We start from the raw sequence: 20,809 nt of genomic DNA, 5'->3' as shown, positions 1-20,809 counted from the left end.
CCCTCTCTTGCTGTGTCTCTGTCTGTCAAATAAATAAATAAAATATTAAAAAAAAAAAAAAGAATAACTCAGGTTTCTTCTAATGTGGCCCTACTCACCAAGAACTGACTAAATTAGATTACTTTTGCAGTGATGATTGATATCCTGTGTAAGTCACAGAAGTGTTTAATGCATCTGAGGAAATTTCCTACCCAAAATAAGCTTTTAACAATTGAGATAGTAGTGTTTTCCCCTGAGCCTGTAGTCTATAAAGGTGATAGTTAGGGGCGCCTGGGTGGCTCAGTCGGTTAAGCTCTGCCTTCGGCTCAGGTCATGATCTCCAGGTCCTGGGATGGAGTCCCACATCGCATCACGCTCCCTGCTCAGTGGGGAGTCTGCTTCTCCCTCTACCTCCCCCCACTTGTGTTCATGCTCTCGCTCTCTCTCAAATAAATAAAATCTTTTTTTTAAAAAAAAGGTTATAGGGCGCCTGGGTGGCTCAGTCGGTTAGGCGTCTGCCTTCGGCTCAGGTCGTGATCCCAGGGTCCTGGGATGGAGTCCCGCGTCAGGCTCCCTGCTCGGCGGGAGGCCTGCTTCTCCTTCTCCCTCTCCCACTCCCCCTGCTTGTGTTCCCTCTCTCGCTGTGTCTCTCTCTGTCAAATAAATCAATAAAATCTTTAAAAAAAATTAAATTAAAAAAAAGGTTATAGTTAAATAATTTTAGGCAGAAATATTTCATGATAAAATTTTAAACAATTATTTTTAGTATCCTAAGGGATTATTTCTATATTCGTTACATACAGAGCTAATAAATACAAGAAGTCTGGTCTTCTCTGAAATCTCAGGAATGTATTATTCCAAGAAAGAAAAAACGATTCTAGATTCCAACTTTCTCATCAAAACTTTTAGTCAGCAAACTATAAGCTCTATTGCTTCCAGTGCCTACAGAACATAATTAGGGCAGGAAACAGAGTGGGTCAGTTATACCTGGTGAGCTGCACAGTATTTAATCTCCTTGAAAACTTAAGACCCATACAGAAGCAGTTAATATTAAAACAGTTTTGCTCTCTAGGACCATACCACCAGGTTGTTTCAGTCATTTAACTACATTAATGAAAAGATCAAGTTGAAATACAAGCAACCAGAATCAATCCAGCAATACTTTGATAATTATCAGTAACATAGGTTTTATATTCTAGTTCACCCTCAACCATAAAGTGTCACCTTCTTCCAAATCCAGTAAGTTTCCTCCTGTCAAACAGCAGTCAACAACAGAAAAAATGGCACTCTTGGTTAAATGTAATATAACTATTTTATCCCATTCCTTATCAAAAGTTGTTAAGAATGGGGGTGCCTGGGTGGCTCAGCCGGTTAAGTGTCCAACTCAGGGTCGTAAGATCAAACCCCACATCGCCCAGTGCGGAGCCTCCTTAAGATTCTCTCTCTCCCTCTGCTCTTCCTTCCCCCCCACCCAAAAAAGGTTGTAAGAATGTTTTACAAGTGGGGTGCCTGGCTGGCTCAGTCAGTAGAGCCCGTGACTCTTGATTTCAGGGTCAGGAGTCCAAGCCCCACACTGGGTGTAGAGATTACTTAAAAAAAAAAAAAAGTTTTACAAGATAAAAAGACTAATAAAATTACACTTTTTGTCTAAAATGCCAGAAGTGCACATACCCTTTGACCCAGCAATTCTAAGAATGGATCTTAAAGAAATACTCACACAAGGAAGTATGTGCAAGGAAGTTTCCCGTAACATTGTTTGTGGTATCAAAAGACTAAAAACAACCTAGATATTAGTCGAGGACTGGTTAAATAAACTATGTACATTTACAGGATGGAATGCCATGCAGCTATTTTAATAAAGCAAATCTAAATGTACTGATAGGAAACAACAAGATATGTTTTCAAGTAAAAAACCCATTGTATAGAATGGTGTGCAATCATTTATGTCAAGAAAAAAAGAGAGATAATCCACCCTTGTACATGTATGGACTACCCCCCGGGGACATGCCAAAAACTGCTAATGCTGTCCCCAAGATGAAGGAGTGGGGGAGCACAAACAAGGTCAGATGAAGGGAAGACCTCTCACTGAATATACATTGTATACCATTTTGCACTTAAAAAATTTTTTTGTCATGTACTTGTATTATTTATTTTTTAAAAATATAAAGGTCATATGGATTCACTCAGCTTCTGAACAAACACTTTCAGGATGTGTAGTTGAACTCTGTCTGACAAAACTTCGGTCGTGGATAATCAGAGATCTATACCTATCCAGCTGGCAGGCACACACTGTCATAACCTTAACTTACTACTACTTTGTCTTAGTGCCCAAACAGCCATGCTCTGAAATTATGAACTAGGAGTTTCACTTGAATGCAAAAAATTAGAGGCCACGTCATCAGGAAAGAGTTTCCTGACTCCTTAATTTGGGTATCCCCCCAAACACATACTAGCTTTAATCGATTCTGAACATCTAATTAACATGAATTCATGTGTTCTGTTAACATTCACAAGAACTCGAGAACAATTTTTTTAAGAACAATTTAGATAGGGGCATCTTGGTGACTCGGTCGGTTGGGCATCTGTCCTAGGCTCAGGTCATGATCCCAGAGTCCTGGGATGGAGCCCCATGTCGGGCTCCCTGCTCAGCGGGGAGCCTGTTTCTCCCTCTCCCTCTGCCACCCCCCCCTGCTTGTACTCTTTCACTCTTGCTCTCTCTCTCTCTCTCAAAAAAAAAAAAAGAAAGAAAGAAAGAACTTAGATAGCCCAAATTGGTCTTTTTTTTTTTTTTTAAGATTTTTTAATTTATTCATAAGAGACAGAAAGAGAGAGAGGCAGAGGCAGAGGAGAAGCAGGCCCCCCGCAGAGCAAGGAGCCCGATGAGAGACTCAATCCCAGAACCCTGGGATCATGACCTGAGCTGAAGGCAGATGCTTAACCGACTAAGCCACCCAGGCGTCCCCCAAATCTGTTTTAAAATTTGCCCCTAAGAAAGTCTGAAATACCGAATACTAAAAAACATATAACTTAACTGTTTTCCCCCTACGGTTAAAAAAAAAGTTTGAATTTGAAATACTTCTTATAAAATTCCCCTATAGAGAACAAAGGTCCTCAAAATTATTTCACTGGATTTCAGAGCTGTGTTCAACATTGCAAAGGTCTCCCTAAAATTAATTATAAGGTTTAAAGAGGAATGTTTTTGAACAGTCCTCTAATTCATCCCCTCTTTTTACCTCTGCTTCCCTATATAAATAAAATCAAAGGAAGCATTAAAGTAGGAAAAGAACTCTCATAGAGGAAACCAGAAGTGTTTGCATGGTAGCAACTGGTTAAATAAATGTGAACAGGAATGTTTAAGTTGACTGGCAAAATTCACAGCAAGGTAGTCAGGGGTCGCTCTTGCGCAAAAGGGAAGAACCAAACACCTCCACCCCGATTTAGACCCGGCTGCCCCAAAACCTCCACCAAAGCCTATGTAAGGAGCTAAGTCCTTAAACACTGACCAAAAACTGTTCTCTGGGAAAAAAATAAAATAGAGATTATAATAAATTAAATAAAATAAAGTTGACTGGCAAAGCCACCTGTTCTCCCTCTTGGTGCTTCCCTCAGCCAATTTATCAGTGCCAGCAACATGCTTGTGACACAGTCAAAACTGCCAAATGCAGAGATGTAGGCTTTAGAAAGTGATATCCGAGTTGTTTGAGAATAACAAGGAGCTGTGATAAAAAGAAAAATTCCATTTGTCCTGAAGAAAATGTAAAAATTTCCGGATCCTTCTAAAATCCTTTTCCCTAAAAGTCTCCTTTATGGCTAAAGTACTTGATATTTCTATTAAACCATTATTATTAATCTAACACCTATGTCGTATAAGATGTTCTTCATGAAAGTAAGCTCCTATCCTGGATGATCGGGAGTCAACAAAACTCTGAATTATTCAAGTGGTTTGAACAGGGCTAATTGTTTTCTGAACCCTATGTATTTTAATAAGGAAAATTACTAGCCACTTCTTTTTTTTTTTTTAATAAGAGATTATTGGGCGCCCGGGTGGCTCAGTCGTTAAGCGTCTGCCTTCGGCTCAGGTCATGATCCCAGAGTCCTGGGATCGAGTCCCACATCGGGCTCCCTGCTCAGCGGGAAGCCTGCTTCTCCCTCTCCCACTCCCCCTGCTTGTGTTCCTGCTCTCACTGTCTCTGTCAAATAAATAAATAAAATCTTAAAAAAAAAAAAAAGAGAGAGATTATTGCTTTCTGTTTTCCATTCCAGGTCAACAAAAAAGTACCATTTTCTGAGTCATTCCATTGAGGATGTCAATCTCATTAGTTCCAAAACTCAATTTGCCCCCACTGGGAATGAGGGGGAAAGAAACAGCTTAGAAAAGCCATGTGAACCAATTACTAGTAATGGAATTGAAATGGTAATCAGAGCTCCCAACAAACAAAAGTCCAGGACCAGATGGCTTCACAAGTGAATTCTACCAAACATTTAAAGAACAGTTAATACCGGGGCGCCTGGGTGGCTCAGATGGTTAAGCATCTGCCTTTGGCTCAGGTCATGATCCCGGGGTCCTGGGATAGAGTCCCGCATCGGGCTCCCTGCTAGGCGGGGAGCCTGCTTCTCTCCCTCTGCCTCTCTCTCTCTCTCTGACTTTCATTAATAAAAAAAAAAAAAAAAAAGAACAGTTAATACCTAGTTTTCTCAAACTATTCCAAAATATAGAAGAGAAAGGAAAACTTCTAATTTCATTCTACAAGGTCAGCATAACCCTACAATACCAAAACCAAAGATACTACAAAACAAAACACTTCAGGGGTACCTGGGCTCAGTCAGCTAAGCATCCAGCTCTTGATTTCAGCTCAGGTCAAGATCTCAGGGTCATGAGATCAAGCCCCATGTTGGGCTCTGTGCTCAGCGGGGAGTCTGCATGAGATTCTCAATATCTCCCTCTCCCTCTGCCCCTACCCTGACCCACTCTCTCTTTCTCAAATAAATCTAAAGAAAGAAAGAAAGAAAGAAAGAAAGACAGACTACAGGCCAACATCCCTGATGAATATAGATGCAAAACCCTCAACAAAATATCAGCAAACCAAATTCAACAATACATTAATAGGATCATTCATCATGATCAAGTGGGATTTATTTCAGGGATGCAAAGGTGGTTCAATATCTACGAATCAATGTGCTGTACCATATTAACAAGAGGAAGGATAAAACCATAAAATCATCTCAATAGATGCAGAAAAAGCATTTGACAAAATAGGACATCTGTTCATCATAAAAACTCAACAAAGTGGGTATAGAATGAACATAATTCAACATAATAAAGGCCATATATGACAAATCCACAGCTAACATCATACTCAATAGTAAAAAGCTGAAAGCCTTTCCTCTAAGATCAGGAGCAAGACAAGGACATCCACTCTCACCACTTTTATTCAACATAGTACTGGAAGTCCTAGCTGCAACAATCAGAGAGAAATAAAGGCATTCAAATTGGTAAAGAAGTAAAACTGGCACTATTAGCAGATGACAGGATATTATATACAGAATATCCTAAAGACCCCAGCAAAAAACTATTACAACTAAGAAATGAATTCAGTAAAGTCGCAGGATACAAAATTAATACACAGAAATATGTTGTGTTTCTATACACTAAAATAAAGTAACAGAAAGGGAAATTAAGAAAACAATCCCACTTAAAATTCCACCAAAAAGAATAAAATATCTAGGAATAAATTTAAGCAATGAGGTGAAAGACCTGTACTCTGAAAACTACAAGACATTGATAAAACAAATTGAAGATGACACAAACAAATGGAAAGATTCACCAACGCTCATGGGTTGGAAGAATTAATATTGTTAAAATGTCCATACTATCCAAAGCAGTCTATAGATTCAATGAAATCCCTAACCTAACCCTTTGAATCTGTATTTTTGTATCCTTTGGGTAAGCAACTAGTAGTGCAACTGCTGGCTCTTAAGGGAGTTCTATTTTTAACTTTTTGAGGAGCCCCCATACTGTTTTCCAGAGTGGCTACACCAGTTTGCATTCCCACCAACAGTGCAAGATGGTTCGGGTTCCCCTTTCTCCACATCCTCGCCAACACCTCTTATTTCCTGTGTTGTTAATTTTAGCCATTCTGACTGGTGTGAGGTGATATCTCCTTATAGTTTTGATTTGTACTTCCCTGATGATGGTATTGGCACAAACAGAGACACATAGTTCAGTGGAATAGAACAGAAAACCCAGAAATGAACCCACAACTATATGGTCAATTTATCTTCAACAAAGCAGGAAAGATTATCCAATGGAAAAAAGACGGTCTCTTCAACAAATGGTGTTGGGAAAACTGGATAGCCAACATGCAAAAGAATGAAACTGGGCCACTTTCTTACACCATACACAAAAATAAACTCAAAATGATTTAAAGACCTAAATGTGAGATCTGAAACCATAAAACTCCTAAAAGAAAATATAGGAAGTAATCTCTTGGACATCTGGCCTTAGCAACATAGTTATGGATATAACTCAGGCAAGGGAAGCAAAAGCAAAATAAACTACTGGGACGATACCAAAATAAAAAATTTTTCTTTCTTTTTTTAAAAGATTTTATTTATTTATTTGACAGAGAGATACACAGCGAGAAAGGGAACACAAGCAGGGGGAGCGGGAGAGGGAGAAGCAGGCTTCCCGCGGAGCAGGGAGCCCGATGTGGGGCTCGATCCCAGGACCCTGGGATCATGACCTGAGCCGAAGGCAGACGCTTAATGACTGAGCCACCCAGGCACCCCTCTTTTTTTTTTTTTTTAAGATTTTATTTATTTATTCATGAGAGAGAGAGAGAGGCAGAAGGAGAAGCAGGTGTGGGGCTTGATCCCAGGACCCTGGGACTACGACCTGAGCCGAAGGCAGATGCCTAACCAACTGAGCCACCCAGGTGCCCCCACACAAAATAAAAAGCTTTTGCACAGCAAAGGAAAACATCAACAAAACAAAAAGGCAACCTACAGAAAGGGATAAGATATTTACAAATGATATATCTGATAAGGGATTAATATCCAGAATATATAAAGGACTTCTAAAACTGAAAACAAATAAAAAAATTCTGATTAAAAATGACAGAGAACACGAATAGACATTTTTCCAAATACGTACAGATGACCAACAGACACATGAAAAGATGCTCAACATGACTAATCATCAGTGAAATGCAAATCAAAATCACAATGAGCTATCACCTCATATCAGTGAGAATGGCAAGTATCAAAGACAAGAAACAAGTGTTTATGACGATGTGGAGAAAAGAGAACCCTTGTGCTCTGTTTGTGGGAATGTGAACTGGTGCAACCACTGTAGAAAACAGTATGGAGATTCCTCAAAAAACTAAAAATAGAAATATCATATGATCTGGTATTTCCACTACTGGGCATTTACCCAAAGAAAATGAAAACACTAATTCAAAAAGATATATGCACCCCTAGGTTTATTGCAGAATTATTTATAATAGACAAGATATGGAAGCAACCCAAATGTGTATAGATAGATAAAAGGATAATGAAAAAGTGATAAATACACACACACACAAGACTATTACTTAGTCGTAAAAAAGAATGACATCTTGCCATTTGTGACAACCCAGATGAACCTAGAGGATATTATGCCAAGAGAAATAAGTCAGAGAAAGACAAATACCATATGATTTCACTTATATGTGGAATCTAAAAAGCAAAACAAATGAACAGACTCTTAAATATAGACAACAAACTGATGGTTATCAGAGTGGAGGTGGGAGGGAAGATAGGCAAAATACGTGAAAAGGGATTAAGAGGTGCAAACTTCCAGTTATCAAATAAATAGATCATGGAGATGAAAAGTACAGCATAGGGAATATAGTCAATAATACTGTAATAACATTATATGGTGACAAATGGTAACTCCACTTACCAGTGGTAAGCATCCCATAATGTATAGAATTGTCAAATCATTGTTGTACACCTGACACTAAGGTAACATTGTATGTCAACTATAATAATTAGTTTTTTAAAAAGCCATGTGAATTTCTAAATTATTCTTGAGGATGTGAAGTTTAGAATTTTTAAAATTTAGGTATAAGTGTATCCTATTTTTCTCTTATGAAAATGAATTTGACATAAAATGAAGAAAAGATAGGTTTGAGGACTGATTACACCTACTCTGCGAAGAAGCAAAGTGAAAAGTCCCTGTGGAGTCAGTTTAAGAAAAAAGTCTCAAAAAAAAGAAAAAGAAAAAAGTCTCGAAATTCTAATCTTCACTACCTAAGTAGAGAATGTCTTCAGCCAAAAGCCACACAAACACGCCCAATTCATAAAGTACAAACAGTACTCCTATTGTATCATGCACTTAATACACAACAGGGCTTCTGTATGTGTGTGTCTTTCTCACTCTAGCACAATGGCCATTAAGATACCAGCTTAGGCTGTTCTTCATTTTACTGACTTTATATACCATAGAATAATCTCAAAATTGGGAGAATCTTGCTTAATCTACCAGAGACCACAATTTCAACTCAACATCAAGCCTGTGGTTTCTCACCTGAGCTGGACTTCTGAGAATCTATGTTTTAGAGTTGAAAGAAAAACCTGACATTGAGAACATCTAATGATAAAAAAGAAGAAAAAGAAAATGTTAAGCAGCAAGGAGGGAGGGAGTCAGATATGGGGAGAAAGAGGACAGTTGATAATGAAACTGGCTGCCTGGGTGTCAAAGACGATAACAGCTGGGAGAAATGTGGCCAGGCTGTCAAGAAGTACTGATCTCTTAGACAAAAATATCACTCATCAACCAGACTTCAGAATTAGAAGGGCCTGATACCTACTAAACAGAACACTTTCTCTGCCCATTGCTGAGGCTTAACCAGCACACCTCTTTGGCTGCTGACATGTCAGGGGCACTAAGTCTTACTTCTACATAGCTTGGTCTTTGCTCCTCTCAGTTCTCATACAGAGAACTTCCTCTGATTTCCTCCTGATCAGAGGTATATAGCAGCATGTTTCCCTTTGGGAGAACCAACCTGGCCTCCCGACCTGACACATCAATCCCAGAACACAACTCCAAGCTCTGTGAACAATTTCAGAGACCCTTTATATTGAAATAAGACAGTCTATTAAACCAACTTATACCCACTCATGCCTCAGAAAAAATGTTCTGCCCTCATACTTGCTTGAGTAATTAAATGTGAAGAATGATTATTATTAGACTACATTCAACTCATTTATTCCAATGACACATATTGGTCTCTCGGATGTAGCCTGGCCTTAACAATTTGAGTACAAATTTTCCTCGACATGTCTTTTCTTAAAGCAAAGAAAAATTATATGTACAGACAGACAACACTTACTACAAGATTCTCTGACTGCATATATGCCTCCTTTTGCTCTTTGGAGCCTGTTAAAATCTTAATAATTAACTTGTAGTCTTCTCCTTTCATTACCTAGGAGTTTTAACAGACACTTGATCATTAGTGATAAATGGGACCAAAACAAACAAAAATAACCCGGGGCACCTGGGTGGCTCAGTTGGTTAAGCGACTGCCTTCGGCTCAGGTCATGATCCTGGAGTCCCGGGATCGAGTCCCACGTCGGGCTCCCTGGTCAGCAGGGAGTCTGCTTCTCCCTCTGACCCTCCTCCCTCTCATGCTGTCTCTCATTCTCTCTCTCGCAAATAAATAAAATCTTAAAAAAAAAAATTTTAATAAAAAAACAAAAATAACCCATCCAAGACGACCTACTAGCAATAAGCACAAAGAAAAGACCCTAACTTCCCAAATTTAAGTTTTTCCTGGAAATTTTGATCCTTACATTAAAAAAAATGTAAGTTATTCTAGACTTAAAAGTGGAAGAGGAATTAGACAATAAATGTATTTTTATCATTCCCAGCCAAATGTTTTAATATTCCATTCTGATGTTATTATAGTTTATAATACAAACAATGTTGCATTTTATCCATGATATTCCTGATGATAGCTGAAGGGCTGTTCTTTGTGTCTCCATGGGCCAATAAATGTTAATTGTTCCATATATGTTTGTTAAATTTTCAAAAGAATAAATGTCATCTGATGAGTGAGACAACAAGGGTCAATGTTTTCCAAATTCTTATATTCTGCACATCCAAATGCTCCCTGCCTTCTTTTCCAAAATATTTTATTCAAACCAGAGACTCAGATGACAAAGATGACAACAATACTAGGGCAAAATGCTTCCCTTTTGCCTCAAACACTCAACTCTTTGAAGATGTCACTCCCCTTCCTCTTTATTCAGGCACAAGTAAAGAGATTCCAAGAAGACACTGTACTCTCAACAAACCAACATCCAACTTTCAACCCTTTAGAACTACTGAACTATCTCATTCCAAAGCTAAATAAGTGGACTTAAAGCATCCATACTTCACCCAAATTGGGCCAGCATACTGCTGCAGTAAGCGATGCTCTTTTTCATAAATTCAGAGTTTCTCATTTTGTGATTATGCTATGTGTATAAACAGCAGCTTTCATGGAAGGGAAGAATCAGAAGACAGAAGTCTTCCAGTAGTGCCTTCCAGATAACAAGAAAACTTGAGACTTTTAAGCTCATAGAAAGGCTATGTATCTGTCAGCAGACATTTGTATTTGTGTATATGGAGAGAAGGCAAGGAATAAAGATGTCTGACTCCACAGCACCCACTCAAAAGATGCTACTTTATGGATACCATTCTCTGACCTCTAACCCTCACTTCCCTGAGTCAAAACTGAAATAAAGCTGCTTAGTAGTTGCTCTATAGAGTAATCCAAGGAACCACTGCTGAGATCCTAACAGTAAAGATTAGATTCATACCAAGCTTCCCCATTCACTAACAAGAAGTGCTGCCAGGCTGCCCAGAAATTCCCCTCCCGAGTCCCATAGCCATCCCGGAAACATGAGAAACCAAGTATGCTGCAATCGTGGCCTTTTTGGTATTGGATCCAAAACAAACTGTGCCTAGCCTAAGACTGTAAATGAAGTATTTTCTGATGAAAAACTAAACAAAGAAGTTCTGAGGTTTCATTTACCCAACACAGCTATCACAGGCATACCTAGTATAGAGATAGTTTCCAACCTTATTTAATGGTAAAAATAAACACCCAGTAGAAAGCCTCTAATCATGTGGAATTATACTATACCTTCAGGTCAACATTACTGCCGTAGATGGAAAACAAGGCCCTAAGGGTTCTTTCACAATAGGCTCCGGATTCTGAGCAAAAATTAAATAAGTAGTAATGTCAGAATTCTTCAGTTTGGAATCTTTAGGGGAAGGAAGGCACAGATAAGCAATACAAACTCCTACATGCCAATAACTGTTCTAAACACCTTATGTGTATTGTTACTTTATACTCACCAACAACCCTGTAAGTCTGATATTATCAATCCCCATTTTAAGTCCCTGGAAACAAAAGAACCAAGAGGCTAAGCAACTTGCTCAAAGGGTTACACAGCCAAGAAGTGGTGCAAACTGGTAGGCCTTCGATTTCACAGGAGTCAAGGTAAACAGTGCCCCCGGTTTCACCAATATTCACTAAAATTAATGGCCAGCAAAAGTTTCTGGAAGCCTATCTGCCCTTGCCTCTCCTTCCACAGAATTTTCCTTTTGTTTTCCACTTTAAAGATATGCCACGTTCCTTTAACTTCACAGCACTCCTCTGAAGGCAATAGACAATATGAAAATATGTTCATTTTATGCATAGGAAAACTTGAGCCCAAGTTTCTCAACTTCTCCCTTAAGGAAGCTCTTTGAAATCCTCGGATACATGAAGTGGGGTCTTGGGGGGAATCAAAAGTGGAAAGGAATCCAAAGACGGAATATCAAAATACAAGCGACAGCTTTAAAAGTAGGGACACAGGAAACCCAACAGTCGGAGAGCATCCACCCCACTTACACACCCTGTGCTACAGTGCCCCCTGTAATAGTACCTGGAGCCTGGCAGGCGCACAAACAGCCCTAAAACCAATCTACACACGAGTACTCAGCGGCCTCCCCAGGCCCTGCACTGGAAAGCGCTCTACGGATGTCGGCTGCACTAAAGTGAACTTTATTGTTGGAGAGGTGCGGCGGGAGGCCCAGGGAGCCGGCGCGGGCCCAGAGCTCTGCAGATAAGGAGGAGGGTGCCGGGACCTTGCCCTGTGCCCGTCGCCTCCTCCGCGGCGTGAAGCTTGTTAGCGCACCCTCGGTCACGGGTTCCGGCGCGGCGGCAGGTCCAGCCGGGCGTTCGGCCATTTCTCCTAGGCCTCGGCGGGGAAGGGACGAGGCCCCCACAACCTCAGGCGTCCGCTTCCCGCCCCCCTTACCCCCGCTCTCCGTCTTCCTTCGAAGAATGCGGCTCCGTCTGGCCCCCCGCGCCTTAGGCCCTCCCGGCCCGCACCGCCCCTCGCTATTCCGCACCGCCCCTCGCTGTTCCGCACGACGCCCCGCGCACCCCATACTGGCCCCGGCGCCTGCTCCCTCGCCCACCCTCTAGCCGCCCTGCGCCCTCCCGGCCCGCCTAGGGAAAGCGGCGCGTTCGCGTGACCCCTGACCTCGCCTGCCCGCCGCCTTACCCGCTCCGCAACCACCTGACAAGATGCCCTCGCGCTGGCAGCTCCATATCCCCGGAGCTAGCGCCAAGCGGACCAACCCCCACACGCCCCGCGATTGGCCAACAGGACGGCAGTTGCACATTCCTATTGGCTGGATTCCTCGTATTCCCCGTAGCTGCGGGCGCGCGTGGCCAGCTGACGGTGTCCCGAGGCTCCGCCCGCCCCCGGGTCAGGCTGGAGGCGGGGCCACAGCGGTCTCGGCGGGAGGTGCCTCCAGTGGAGCCTTTGGCTTGCGTGGGTCCTACTCGCGGAGTGCGGATTCGGAAGTTCCCACGGCGCGGGCGCTCCCGGGACACTTAAATTTCCTACCGTAGTTAGCCGCTGCCTCACATTAGATACTGGCAGTCGAGCCCCTTTTTTTCTGTAGGCATTGCTCTACGAGGTACGGCTCCACTATATAAAGTTTAGCCAACCCGGCAGGACCGTCTCCTCTCGTCCCTGGAGTCACATCATAGTATCTGCAGCCTCACCAAAAGCAATCTACACCTGGGAGGAACCGCGGAACATCAGCTAGTGCGGCCAGTTCCACCGCATCAGGTGCCCTACTCCCATCCTACCTGTCTGTCTCGTTTCTTCCCCCAGGCTTTATCTCTATCTACCTAAAAGCAAACCCGCTCCAGCCCCAGCCTCAACCTCACGCGCCAGTCTTTCCCTGAAGATAATGGCTAGACTAGTAGCGCTTTAGAGGGAAGAAAAATGGTCTGACAAGCCACCCTCACTTTCTACAATGTCCTTTAGAGCATCCAGAAACATTCTTAGACACCCCCCTACAGCTTACATTAAAGATAACCGAGCTTATTTGACCAAATTGTAGACCTAGAAAGGAAAAGCATCAACCCCTCCAACTTCTTTCTTCATGTAAAAACTGCTAGGAGAAAATTTTATTAGATAGTAAAAAGAGTCCAAGAGAGGATGATAGGAGAGTGAACTGCAAAAAGAAAAATCCAAATCAAGTACAAAGTAAAAAACTCAGGGACAAAAAAAGTGGGCCGAGCATCATCAGTTATCTGATACAGGCTGGTTTCCATACAGAATTTCTCCTGGAGAGAAAAAAAACACACACAATAATTAGTTCTGACAATCTCTGAACAAAACACCTGGGTAGTTTCAGCAAGACTTGATGAAGTCCCTCCAGACCAGAACCTTTCCTTTGGGAACCTCTGCTGCAACTAGAAAGTAAAATGGCTGGAGCCATTCTTGTCACCCTTCCAGGTCTGCTCAGCTGAGCAATCTCCTTGGGCTTTTGTATAGTTGCTGGCTACTTACTGAGCTCACAGTGTGGAGCTTCCTCCATCTTAGGTCGCTTCTTCATTGGGCCGACTGGATTTGACTTTTCCCAGTGTCGGCTCCTGCCTCTATATATGCAGACAAGTGCACCTCCCTTGGTTAGATAAGGGCACTTTGGGCTGCCCTGAGCAACACCACATTGGTAAAGACAACCGCGGTGAGTTTCAAGAGGCAAGCCACACCTTCAAAGCCTGATCAAATTTCACCTTTGACCTGCCATGAAAAGGGAAGCATCATATATCGGCCACTCCTGGATATTAAAGAAAGAAAACTTTTATTCTAAGATTACATCTTTGATCTGTTTGGCAGGAGCTGGAGGCCGGCCTGTGAGTGCCAGTGGACAAAAGGGGTGGAGGAAAAGGAATTGCGTTCCTTCAGGATGCCACTCCCCTTAGTGTGAAGCCAGTCTGGGCACTTGTACCAGGCTAGCATGTGTGCTAGGACTCTGCTCCCCTAAGGTGTGAGCTGAAACCAATTAACCCCAAGCCCGACAGTCTACTAGTATTTTCCATAGGTGTGTACAGCACTGATGCAATTATGAGGAGTCTCAGCGTGCGGGTAAAAATACCGCCTAGTCTATTCCTTGGGATCTGAGGGACCTGCTGGCATCAGCCTGGTTAATCAGTGATCCATAGGCCGACCACAAAGCCATGCAAACCCAGGACTGGGGTGCCTGATAAAAAAGAAAAAGATAAAAAACAAAACCCTGAGACTGTAGAAAAACAAATCCAGAACAAGTCCAGAATTTCTCAATCTGGGAGGAGGGGAACTGAAAGAATGAGGAAATGATGCCTCTGGCAAATAGTTTAGTAGGCCAGCTGGAGGCACAGGTGGAAAGGAGACAGAAGGGGGAGGTGAGGAGAATGAGGTGGGATACTGGGAGCAAGAAGTGGCTGCCTTCAGAGAGGAGTTTTAAAGTTTTAAAGAAAATCTGCTTAATACCATAAGAAACATATGCAAATATGTATGATAGAAAGAAATAATCTTCGAATGGAAAAGAAAGAAAAGACTAATAGATTTATATTAGTCAAAGTAGGCTTCTAGCAAATGGCTCTGCTTCCTACTCAGAACAGTCATAGGGTCAGTAGAAGGATCTATGATCTCCTGCCCTGGACCCAGATGAAGATCTCTGCACTAAAAGTCATATCATTACAACTTGACCTGCTCCCTGTCCTTGTTCTACTTCAGACAATGTCTCTAATATAGAGCTGCCTTAGATGGGGTTGGCCACCAATTTGTCTGCTTCACAGGAAAATAGAAGTTCATATGAAATCATCCACGAACTAAAATGTTGAAGGAAAAAGCCCTGTTTGAGGAATTCCAAAAATAGGAATGGATTTTACAATGAGACTCTACCACATCTCCTGTTTCCTTTCTCAGCAGTTTCTCCCGACATACACACTCCACTCATATATACTCCAGGTCTGCAATTCCTACTGACAACATTAATTAAATTCTTATGTATCTATATCAAACACCATATTTAACATCACAAACATGAATTATCCTCACAAGAGATTTGTAAGGCGGGAACTATATTTTGCAATTTAGGAACGTAAGTCTTAGGAAGGTTTCTTGCCTAAGTACATACACCTAGTTAGTGGTAGAGCCAGTCTTTGAACACAAATCTGTTCTTCAAGAACCAGCACTCAACTACCACACCGTACTGCCTCTATTGTGTACATCTAAAACAATTCCCTTTCATTTAAATCTAGCTCAAAAATGATCTTTCGTAACATCCTATTGTAAGTTCCCTGAACATTCCACATTACCACCCTAGCCAACTCATTTCTGTGTAGATGTTAATATGTATTTGCATCATGTGTGCCCTTTATTGAAATAGAAGACTTTTCTTTCCATACTTACCTTCTACTCACTCTCCAAGTATTCTTTTTGGTGCTTTTGTTTTCCCTGAAACAGCTGCATGGAATTTAACTACTCCCACCCCTCCCCTTCCTTATCTGGAAAACATCATCATCATTATTATTATTATTTAAGCTTCCCTTAAAATATACCCCCCCTGACTCCTCCAGGCAGTATTAGCCCTACATTTTGTCTTCTACCCAAGGACCTCTTATTTTACTCTACCACTGGCTCATTCTGTGTATATTTGAGAGCCTACTATGTGCTGGGCATACATGGGGTGGTACAGATACAAGCACAAATAAGATAAGCATAGCCCCTTACCGGCTTATTGTTTTTGTACATTCTTCTTCTCCCACTAAATTGTAAGCTTCGGGGTGTCTGGGTGGCTCAGTCGTTAAGCGTCTGCCTTCGGCTCAGGTCATGATCCCAGGGTCCTGGGATCAAGCCCTGCATCGGGCTCCCTGCTGGGCGGGAAGCCTGCTTTTCCTTCTCCCTCTCCCCCTATTTGTGTTCCCTCTCTCGCTATCTCTCTCTCTGTCAAATAAATAAAATCTTTAAAAATAACAATAATAGGGCGCCTGGGTGGCTCAGTTGGTTGGGCGACTGCCTTCGGCTCAGGTCATGATCCCGGGGTCCTGGGATCGAGCCCCGCATCGGGCTCCCTGCTCGGCGGGAGGCCTGCTTCTCCCTCTCCCACTCCCCCTGCTTGTGTTCCTGCTCTCGCTGTCTCTGTCTCTGTCAAATAAATAAATAAAATCTTAAAAAAAAATAAGAAGAAGAAAAAATAAAAATAACAATAATAAATTGTAAACTTCTCAATAGAGGGGTGATTATCTTATCTTTGTACATCTGCTGCTAACAAAGGCCAAATATATGGGAGGTGTTTCATAAATGTATTAGCCCACTTTTTAATATGTTATGGCTGACATGTTGCCTGACAGGGCATTACAAAATAATAATTAGGATATATCTGTTTCTATTTATGTATCTATTTCTAAAGTTTTATGTATCTATTTCTTGAGTCTTACCAATCCTAAAAATATTCCTCCCTTGACTTCTGTTAGCCTTGTAAGGCTATTCCTGTGATAAACGCTGGAATGCACAGGCAGGACCCCCTTTGAGAATGAAGGACTTAGGACTCCAGCTGTTTGAAGTGGGAATGCTGCTGGCAGATGGCCCTCAGCTGTCCTGTCATGCGCCTTTCTCAGGCAGCCCACGATGAATGACTGATTTACGTGGGAGTATAAAGATTCAGCCTTCTCATCCCAACCAGGGACAGCTCTGAAGGTTGGCTGAGACTTTGTCCTATGTCACAGCCCAGCTTCTACTTCTGTGCAGATTTGCTTCCTTCCCTTCCCTTACTGGTGATCTCAAGATCACTTCCTAATAAACCCGCTACCTCCATCTGAGTTGGCTTCTCTTCTTAATTCTTCCTGTAACCCAAAATCAGTGTTTCTGAAAAAGTGATCTGCACTCACTCTACTTCCTGAACACTCATTTATTTTTCCACCCTTTGTGATCCACCCTTGAAATTACTTTCTTGTTAGCTAAGTGATATCATCATTGGCCACCTATGGTCAGAACCCACAAACTCTTCAGCTCTTGCCACATTCGAAATGTTGTACCGCTCCTCTTCCAGCTCTTTCTTTCTTTGGAATCCATCATGCTCTGTTTGCTGGGTAGTTCTGTTTTGTTTCGTTTAAAGATTTATTTTAGAGAGAGAGAGAAGAAAAGAGCATGAGCAGGAGAAGCAGAGGGAGAGGGAGAGAGAACCTCAAGCAGACTCTGCACAGAGCCTGACACAGGGCTGGATCTCACAACCCTGAGATCACAACCTGAGCCAAAACCAAGAGTCAAACGCTTGATTGGCTGCACCAGCCAGGCGTCCCTAGTTCTCCTATTTGGATTGCTCTTGCTCGACTTTCTTCAACTGCTGTTTTTCTTCTCTTTCCTCCTACTCCTTAAATGTAGGCATTCCTTAGTTTCAATCCTTAGTCCTCTAACTCTACCTAATCTCAGCAACTTCAATGTAATAGTACCAGGACCCACCCAGCATTAGAGACATTTGTGGGACAGGTTGGAATAATGGAAAGAACAACCTCTTAAGAGTAAAGTAGACCTGGGTTCCAGGTCTCACCAGCTGGGAAACCATGGATATGTTATTAAATCTTTGTGTTTCATTTCTTTATCTGAACTGGGTATGATACCAACCTCATAAGGATGCTCCCTCTATGTTTTTGTTCCCCAAATGTACCAATGTTCTTTCTTGCCTCCCCATCTTTTCACATGCTGTGCTTCTGTTGGAACATTCTTGGTTTATGCATCCTTCACCTGGCTAACTCCTACTCACCACTGAGGTCTTACTTTAAATGCTTCTTCCTCCAAAATCCTTCCATGAGCCCAGTGTCTGAGTGAGGCCTGTCTTCTATGTAGTCCTATGATGCACTATGCTGTATTCTTCCCTTTTCCATAGCACTACCCCACTGAATTGTTTTCACGGTTTGTAGTTCTCCTTGAGAGCCAGGACTTTGTCATGTTCACTGGTGTATCCTCAGGGAGGACTCCAAGGCTATGGTCACATCGCTTCATAGCCATGGCACCATTTCACCTTCTTGACAGTGATTCCCAAAGGCCGTTATTCCCTGCACCGTCTTTTCCCGAGCTACAACTGCCTCTTGGACTTTCTCCCTGGTTGTCCAGCTAGAAAGTCAACATTCCTAACTATCCTCCTTTTTATTCAAACCAGGTTTTCTTACAATTTCCCTACATTCCCAGTATTTGGGACTTAAAAATTGAAAGTCATCATGGATTCCTCATCCTCCCTCACATATAATAATGCCAGTTACTGTTGCCTACCTGCACAAGGTCAATTGTCCCCTTCTATTTCAACTGCTACCTTTTTGCTTGGGCCTCCACAGCGCTGACCTCAACAGCCTCAATTTCCCCAATCAACCTGACCATTTCTCTTCCCCACTTAGAAACTTCCTATTGCCTGCAGAGTAAAGAAGGAAAGGGGAGGTCATATTAACTGAGTGCTACTTCATGCCATGTGGAGGATGTTTTACACACATACCACATTTAAATACGGAATAGACTTCATCTGACAATCCAAGTTCCTCCCACCATGGTTTCAGCCTTCTTTCCACCTCATCTTCTATTTCTTCACCATGCAAACCCTTCATTCCAATTGAATTTCATATTCTTTCTTTCCCAAACGTTTTGCCTGACCCTACACTCTGGCTCCTTCTGTTACCTCCACTCGCAGTTCTAGTATCCACTTTTCAAGACCTAACTCAAATGCTACCTGCTCCTTAAAGCCTTTCCTGGTTCTCACAGGATGTGACTTCTACTGCTCCTGAAACTTTATGGTTTTTTTTTTGGGCTCATACTTTTCCTTTTATTAATTATTTGAGTTTATTCTCTAATTTCTGTCACTAGATTATGAGTGTCATATAGCTATACATACTTTATTTTATATCATTCACTGCACCTAGCAATATACTTAGCACATCCTTAGCACTCCATAAACATTTCTTATATTGAACTTTAGCTTGGATTTGACTTTACGTATATATAACCTGTAACAGTGCTTTTCAAACTGGGTTTCAATCCATCTTATTGAATGATGAAATCCATTTAGTGGGTCACAATCAGAATTTTTAAAAAATGAAATAGGAAACATCAAAGACTGTCACAAGTACTAAGGTAGGTATTGCTTCGTTAAACTTCAATAATGTGGTGTAGTTTCTTACCATAGCAGTCAAAAAAGGTGGAAAAACACCACTGTAATACATATGCATTATTTCAGTCAGCTGATTACAAGCTCCTTGATGAGAGGAAGCAGATCTGGCAAACCCTAATCTTACAATCAGTGAGAGCCAACCCCCTACTCTGAGTCCCATTCATACCAGGAAGCTGCCCTAGGAAGTAAAACAGGGACTCAAGGCAAACAGCAAGGTCCTGTCTTTAAGTGAGCTTCTCTTGTATTAAGAGAGACAAAAAAATAAATTCATGAAGAACCCTACAAATACTTGAGCAGATGAAGAGCTATACAATAGGCCTGGGATTTAGAGCCAGAAGACCTACATTAGAGTTCTTGCTCTGCTGTTTATTAGCTGTGTGATGCTGAATGAACTGCTTGATTTTTCCGAGCTTCAGTTTGACCAACTAAAAGAGTAACATATATCCCGCCTCACATAATTGTGTTAAAATGAGGTTCTAGGGGCGCCTGAGTGGTCAGTCGGTTAAGTGTCTGCCTTTGGCTCTGGTCATGATCTCCAGCTCATGGGATCAAGCTCTACGTTAGGCTCCCTGTTCAGCGGGGAGCCTGCCTCTCCCTCTGCCCCTGCTCCTCCCCCACATCGTGCTTGTGGCACGCGTGCTCTCTCTCAAATAAATAAATAAAATCTTTTTAATTTTTTTTTAAAAGATTTTATTTATTTACCCAACAGAGAGCACAAGCAGGGGGAGCAGGCAGCGGGAGAGGGAGAAGTAGACTCCCCACCAAGCAGGGAGCCCGATGTGGGGCTCGATCCCAGGACCCTGAGATCATGACCTGAGCCGAAGGCAGACGCTTAACTGACTGAGCCACCCAGGCGCCCCTGGGTCCCAGTTCTAACTCTGTCTCTTACCATGAGATTCTGGGCATATTATCTAAGCTTTCCAACTATCAAGGATAATAATAGTACCTACCTTATGGGTTGTCGTGACACGACATAATTCATATACTGCAGATGGCCCAGGAATTCCTTTTTTTTAGATTTTATTTATTTATTTGAGACAGAATGAGAGAGAGCACATGAGAGGGGGGAGGGTCAGAGGGAGAAGCAGACTCCCTGCTCGGCAGGAGGCCTGCTTCTCCCTCTCCCACTCCCCCTGCTTGTGTTCCCTCTCTCGCTGTGCCTCTCTCTGTCAAATAAATAAATAAAATCTTAAAAAAAAAAGTTTTATATACACACACGAGATTATTTTGTGAGGTATAAAAATGTTCAAAAATTTTAGGTAAAAACCTGCTGCGTGCGTTATTCAGTAAACAAGTGAAAATTGATGTGGTACA

General features: G+C 42.0%; 1 protein-coding gene across 1 annotated transcript in view; it reads right to left on the bottom strand.

Annotated features, from left to right (window-relative positions):
• Window positions 1-13,923, bottom strand: part of SLC11A2 (solute carrier family 11 member 2) — a 37,826-nt gene extending 23,903 nt beyond the window's left edge. The window contains exon 1 of the mRNA XM_021704913.1: window positions 13,867-13,923. Within this exon, the coding sequence (XP_021560588.1) occupies window positions 13,867-13,912 (46 nt within the window). The 5' untranslated portion in view covers window positions 13,913-13,923. The remainder of the gene's footprint in view (window positions 1-13,866) is intronic.
• Between the last annotated feature and the right edge of the window lie 6,886 nt (window positions 13,924-20,809).

Source organism: Neomonachus schauinslandi, chromosome 5 (assembly GCF_002201575.2).
Source record: "Neomonachus schauinslandi chromosome 5, ASM220157v2, whole genome shotgun sequence".
Lineage (NCBI taxonomy): Eukaryota > Metazoa > Chordata > Mammalia > Carnivora > Phocidae > Neomonachus > Neomonachus schauinslandi.
The sequence above is the reverse complement of the archived record's forward strand: the minus strand, read 5'-3'. Positions and strand labels throughout refer to the sequence as shown.